The 7111-nt window shown below is 51.7% G+C and overlaps 2 protein-coding genes across 2 annotated transcripts in view; one reads left to right on the top strand and one right to left on the bottom strand.

Moving 5' to 3' along the window:
* The window catches only part of rcor2 (REST corepressor 2), a 12046-nt gene extending 9820 nt beyond the window's left edge, over positions 1–2226 (top strand). Inside the window, 1 exon segment of the mRNA XM_060035844.1 lies at positions 2173–2226. Within this exon segment, the coding sequence (XP_059891827.1) occupies positions 2173–2226 (54 nt within the window).
* Positions 2227–3871: 1645 nt separating this feature from the next.
* The window catches only part of dok1b (docking protein 1b), a 72804-nt gene continuing 69564 nt past the window's right edge, over positions 3872–7111 (bottom strand). The window contains exon 6 of the mRNA XM_060035843.1: positions 3872–6129. Within this exon, the coding sequence (XP_059891826.1) occupies positions 4729–6129 (1401 nt within the window). The 3' untranslated portion in view covers positions 3872–4728. The remainder of the gene's footprint in view (positions 6130–7111) is intronic.

Raw genomic sequence — 7111 nt, 5'->3', positions numbered from 1 at the left:
TCTCTCTCTCTCTCTCTCTCTCTATTGCACAAATCGGTTTTCCTGCGATTGTCCTTTCTTGACAATAATTCATAACCCAGAGGGCTTCCTCCTTCAATGCTATCTGTGAATGCTATCGGTTCAAGCTGACATGATACAGACCCCCGAAACCCTTGGCTGGTCCCTCTACGTAGATTAGAAATCCTTCACGCATTCAAAAAGTCAAACCTTTAAAAAGACGTACTCAATAGAATCTAAAACATGTGTACACACACATACGTGTGGTTGTGTGTGTGTGTGTGTGAGTATGCAAGAATAGAAAGAGGAAGTGAAGTCAGAGGAAGTGTGTGGGAGTAGAAAAAAGACACCGTGGTCTCCAAATGTTCAAAACCGTCTTCTAATAATAGACAGAGATTTTGACCCGAAACGTTATCGATAACCACCACAGAGTGACACCCTTCGTCAGTCAGTCAGTCAGTCAGTCACATGTGCGGGCCCCTCTCGTTCTTTATGATCAGGAGGCCTTCTTCAGAAGGTGAATGAAACGCGTGTGCTCTACAGTATGGCGAGCGCGAGAGCAGGTCAAGGTTCAGCGCGCACACACGCCTCGAAAAGGAAGTGAGTAGTATGTTACTGGTGGTCTTCCTAACAGACATCAAAGTCATGTACGACCCACGAGGCAAAAAACGGAACAAACAGACGCACAACTTTCGGTATCGCATTCCGAAAAGCTTAAAATAGAACAAGCAGGTGAGGTAAAAAAGGGAAATACAGAAGTATCCAGAGGCCCCACTGAAGGAGGCTTTTGAAAGAAATATTTGGTACACCACATAGCAAGAACTGGACACATGAAACTGGACACATTTATAAAGTATGGTATAGGTTTTCTGGTCGGTATCTACAAGAGAGAGAAAGCATTTGAACTGCTTAACCTCTGCTAAACTGTTTCCTTGAAGGAATCTGCAGCCATAAAAGGACATGCACCAAAATTGTTCAGATACTGCATCATCTTACCTGAAACCTGAATCAAGATAAACGAGGACATACCTTTTTCCCTTCCATCAGACGTCCGTCTCTCAGACAACGTTCCTTCTGGAAGGTAGTCAGGCCTGATGCTGCTTGGCTGTTGAGTTTGATCGCTGCCTGTATTAGTGAATACAGTTCAAATGTATTTACACTGGTCCTCTTCAATGGTGTCATGAGAAAAATGTATATTGAAAGGAAGGTTCATTCTGAGTGGAGTTGTCAATTCAAAGAATTTCCACCACAGATTATATAAATAAGACCAATTATAAATAACTAATTAATCCCAAACACACAAGAAGCCATTCAGAGATGGCTGTGAAGTTTATACTGAACAACCCTATCAACACTGTTTATACACACACAGACACACACACACACACACGCAATCCAGGTAACACGCCATCACTTATCAGTCCGTCATTCCCGACATTAACACTACTTGGCAGGTTCAGACACACACTCACACTTTTTTTGGTAATGTTTAACCAAACCGCTTTAAAGAACACACACACCCTCCCTACGCGCACACACACTCATTAGAGGTTCCGTGAGGCGGGGGTGAAGATGTGTGATAAGTCAGAAAGACCGCTTGCCTTTTCGGAAGGATAGAGGCGGGGCTTAAGACGGATGTAGATATTGCTTATCAGTGTAGCGTCAGCCTGCAAGGGGCGTGGGCCTTCCATTGGCTGAATCACAAATGTCAAGATTTGACATATGGATGGCGATAACATTTCTTTGAACCTCAAGGCTTATATTTTAATTCACTAATTGATTTACTAATTTATTTTGGTGTACAGCCTGAAGTTTGGTCCTCATATGAGGGGATTTGAGGGCTATTATGGGATGCCGTTGTATTCAACTGAATGTTGGCCTTTGGAATCATTTGAGACGGTAAGATAAAGATTGATGAAGAAATTATAGATTGGACTTCGATATCAAGATTTGGCATTTTAGACCTAACAGAAGACATTTGACTGCTCAGTTTCTTTGTACACACACACACACACACACACACGTACATAAGTAAACAGCAATGGTGTTTTCTAAAGCACCAATGGGGTTCAGCTGGAGTTTAATGAGAAATAGGGTTTGTTGTGAGTTTGTGTTATTCACTTGCTCGTTTTTCTCTCAGTTTTGTCCCTCTCCCTCTCTCGGACGTTTTTGTAGAGACTGAGGGGGAGACTAGAGGAGAAGGGAAGACAAGCGCTCAGTGTTCAGTGATGACCAGTGCAGGTTTGGCTGGTTGATTTGGAAGGAGACATAAACACTTCGCACATCCCAAATTGGCACTTTTTCGGAAGTGAGTCAAGTTGACACACATTGACTGGAAATCGTATACATTGAAACAAGGTTTCATGTAAATAAGCAGTGTTGAAAGTTGAAATTGCTGCGACAGCTTCCCTAAAAAGAGTGACTAGTGAAGCTAGTCACTGGCTGTGTTCACTCCTCCAGTATATATGAGAGAGAGAGAGCGAGAGAGAGAGCGAGAGAGAGCTGGCCAACAGATCCAGGACAGGTACTGCCCCTGCCAGTATTTTTATCCACGCTGTCAGACTCTTTTATTCACCTCTCCTCCTCTCCCTGGCTGTCGCCTGAGTTTCCCTGGCAACCGGCAGCACTATTCATCCAGCTAAACCACACACTCTTCCCTCTCACACACACACACAAGCACACACGCTGTCTCTCTCACACACATACAGACACACACTCGCTCTTTCTTGCATACACACACACATACGCTTTTTCTTCCCCTCTCTCACACACACACCCTCTCTATCCCACTCCCTTTCACTGAGTACGTAACTCAGTCTCCCTGATCTCTCTCTCTCTCTCTCTCTCTCCCTCTAACACAGACCAGCCCCCCCCCCCCCCCCCCCATTCTTCGTCTGGGTGCGGGGTCGACTTCCCGTGCGGCCGTCCTCCCCTCCCCACATATCTCCCCTCCCCACATATCTCCCCTCCATCCAGGGGGGGGGGGCCGATAGCGAATTTAAAAAACAGACCCGTCGGACCCCAATCCAGCCATGGTTACCGATCGCCGTGGCAACGTCGAGACACAACAAAAACAGCGGGGAAGGGAACAGACGAGCGAGAAGGCGTGTGAACAACACACGGGGGAACGAAAGAAAAAAAGGAGGGGAATAAAGAGCTCTTTTGTTTCGGGGGCGGTTTACAGCGGCGTGCGCGCTACGATAAAGTGGTTGGAGGCCGTCTCGAAACAACAACAAGAGACCGGGCGGGCGTTGCTCATGGGCCGCCGACGTGTGGCATGATGTCAGGCCGTTTAGGTTTGGCCCGGTTCAGAGCACAGCCCTCTTCGTCTCCCCACGACTTCACACTGCGTTCGAACCACAGCGTCGCCTCTTCTGACCCCACAGGAGACCGGCTGAACTGACGTCTGTAGTGTTCCGTAATGCGGTGCCAACACAGCGATGGCGCTTAGTCCAAATTACATTCAACGGAGCACGGCGATGATTTGTTATGCTTTTATTTAAGCAAGTCTTTATAATCTGATCGTTACAGTTATTCAACAGCACAGCTGTTTGACAGATTAAAGTGCACACACAGACGCACACACATACACAGTCAGGCAGCAGCACACACAAACGCACATACATACAGACGCACACACACAAACACATACTCACACACAAACGCATACACGCACACACGCACAAACACATATCCACATGTTCCCATGGGAACATTGCAGTGATTAGTTGCGACGGTTCCGTGCGCGCACACACGTGCACACGTCCTCACACATCATCACATAATTAAGCACTATGCTAGCTCCAACATGTCTCTACGTTCCCCGTGAGCAGACGCACACACACACACACACTTCAGAATCCCGCTTTTGTAAAAAAAAAAGAATCAAAGTCCAGAGTTTCAAAAGTCGTTTTCTTTCTCCGTTTTCGTCCGAGAGCATCACAGTTTTCCAGTAGTCCAGCAACAAGTCCCCCAAGTCCTTCTGACTCCGAATGTATCCGCCAGGCAATGTTCAACTTCGAGTCTTGCAGGAGTTCCACGCTCAGGGGGACAGACCGGCCACCGGGGTAGCGGTGAGCAAGCCGGGTCGCGGGTTCGATTCCCGGGCCGGCGCGGTCAGGCGTTTTAACAAGCAGGCGGTAGGTTCTGACCAGAGGAAGAGCCGCTCCGGTCATTAAGCTCGTTACTGCGAAGGCAGCGAGGCCAGCCCTCCTTCTAGGGAGGACGTGGGTCAGACCCATAATTGGTGTGCCTGGCCACATTGCGGTGGGGGCTAGCCACTGACACACACACACACACACACACACACACACACACACACACACACACACACACACACACACACACACACACACACACACACACACACACACACACACACACACACACACCCTTCTCGTGGATCCAATGGGAAGAAAGGCTGCTTTCCGAGCTAGTGTCCTTCGATGTCCATAAAGTCCATTTATTGCAAATATGTAATCGCCGTTGTCCCCCAAAATGGAACAGAGTCTCAAACAGCCAGGGCTCGACCCTACAGGCCTCGGCCAATCAGGGCTCAACCCCGAGACAGGCCTCGGCCAATCAGGGCCCAACCCGACACGGGTCTCGGCCAATCCGTTGCTCTCGTCTCAGGGTGGTAACCAAACAGCTGCAGTAAGCGTGGATCACTGAATGTTACCCACCAGTCCTCGTCCTGGAGGAGAGGAGACAGGTCTGTTCCGGAGAAGCCCCTCAGAGGTCACCCAGGTTGTCGTAGATGAGATCGGGGGTCCGGAGGGGGGGCTGGTGGTGCTGGGGGCGGGGGGCCGGCGTGTGCTGGCCGAACCAGAGCCCCGGGGACGGAGGCCTCTGCTTGGACACCTTGCTGTAGAGCTCGTTGCCGCTATCGCTAATGCTAGCGCTACGACTACCGCTAACGCTACCGCTAATGCTACCGCTAATGCTTCCGCTACGGCTAGCGCTACCGCCAATGTTGTTGTGGTGGTGGTTGTTGTTGTTGTGGTTGTTGTTGAGGTTCTTCCCGGTGAAGGGCTCGCGGGGCCGGAGGGGCGGCGGCGGCAGCGGCTCGTTCAGGTGGGGGGGCTTCGGGGCCAGGAAGGGCTTGAGCTTGGAGGGCTTGGGGCCCGGGGCCTTGGGCCACTGCGAGGGCCCCAGGCTGGCCGCGCCCGCCGGGTCGCCGCCGCTGCGACGGCCCCCCCGGGCGCAGCCCTCGGGCTCGTCGTAGATGTGCTCCGCCGGGTGGGCCGGGTGAGAGGAGGACGAGGACGAGGACGAAGAGGAGGAGGAGCCCTCGTAGCGGCCCCCGGACGCCCGCCTCCCCCTGCTCCCCGGCCCGCCCGCGGCCCCCCGCCCCGCCGCCCCCTCCTCCAGCGCCAGCCCCCCCGCCTTGTGGCCGGGGTCCAGGTTCATTTTGTCAAACAGGTAGGAGTACAGGTCCCCCGGGGGCGGAGCCTCGTCCGCCGGGGCCGGGGCCACCACCACCAGCGGGCGCTGGCGGGGGAGGGGCGTGGGGGCGGCCGGGGGCGGGGTCTGGCCCATCATGAGGTCCACGGGGTCCGAGTAGAGGCCGTCGGCGCGGGGGGGGGGCATCAGCAGGCGGAGGGAGTCGGCGGGCTCCGAGTAGAGGCTCCCGGGGTCGTCCAGGGAGGTGGAGGAAGAGGAGGAGGAGGAGGAGCAGCCGGGGGAGGCGGCGGCGGCGGCGGGGAAATGAGGGACGGCTCCTTTGCCCCCGCAGTTCAGCCCCAGGCGGGGACCCGCCATGGGGCCCCGGACGGGCGCCGGCGGCTCGGGTAGGCTCCGCCCCTTGTTGCCCCCGCCCGCCTTGGCCCCGCCCCCGTCGTCGCGCCGCCCCAGCACGCCGTCGCCCGAGCCCGGTTTGCTGCCGCCGGAGTCGCCGTCCGACTCCCGGCTGCTGCCGCCGCCGCCGCCGCTGTCCCCCCCGGGGCCGGGCGCCGCCGCGGGGCCCCTGGGGGGCGCCAGCGAGCAGGGGCCCTCGGGGTCCGGGGCCCGCTCCTTCTGGGACTGGATGGCCTGCTCCACCAGCAGGAAGACGTCGTTGCCCTGCTTGGTGTCGAAGGTGAACTTCCCCGGGCCGGACTCACAGCGTCGGCCCGCCTCGAAGGAGAACATCACCTACAGAGGGGGGGGTTTTAGTGAGCGGACCAATCACAGCCCTCGCTGCTGCGTCGCCTCGAAAAAGATTACTTCTTCCACACTATCCCATTCATTTATTTAGTAATATTTACGTATATTCACCCTATACCGTATATAATAATATAATTTAAAAAAAACGATATCTTTAAAGCATAATAAAAATATATTTATATGCATACATACATAATAATAATAATAATAATAATAATACACACACATTCTCACTCTCACTGTACAGCGCTTTGGTTACCTTGAAAAGCACTATGTAAATGCAATCATGCACTATTATTATAGCCTAGATAAGACTTGCAACCTACATCTATATCCTCAATATAAAATACCATATGTAGAGTATCAATGTTTCTCAAATCTCAATGAGACTTTCGGTTTCGGTTAAGGCCAAAAAAAAAATATAACATGTTCAGAAATGTTAAAGAAATGCACCAAGTCTGATACACTTTCATCAGATTCAGTTAAAATAGGCAATAACGCGTTATATAATATACATGCGCCTCCTATGTGAACAATATTTAAATGATCACTGCAAAAGCAATTTGACACACATTCATGCAAACTGCTTTTACTAGAAAGTTTCGAAACATTGTGCTAATTGTAAACTGTACGTTGGCCTTGAGGGGCGAACTTGTATGCATGGCAAACCGCGATGAGGTTGTGGGCCAGACGCCTCATGGAACCTCACAGCTGATTGGCTAATGCAACCATCTTCTCGTCCCTTTAATAAGGATGGAACCCTTGGCGGTTGCTATTATTGGCCAGTTTGACTTCCCACTCACCACGACTGTGTTACATTTAGTCTAAAGAAACCGTGCTGTCTGAAAATTGTAGCAAAAATGTGACTGTTTGTGTGTCTGTGTGTTTATGACTATGTGCAAATCATGACAGGGCACAGACACTTCCTCTACATTTCGATGATTGGAAAATATAAAACGAGAAGAGAGTA

The sequence above is a fragment of the Gadus macrocephalus genome, chromosome 17, assembly GCF_031168955.1.
Source record: "Gadus macrocephalus chromosome 17, ASM3116895v1".
Taxonomy (NCBI): Eukaryota; Metazoa; Chordata; class Actinopteri; order Gadiformes; family Gadidae; genus Gadus; species Gadus macrocephalus.
This window is presented reverse-complemented; position numbering and strand designations above follow the sequence as displayed.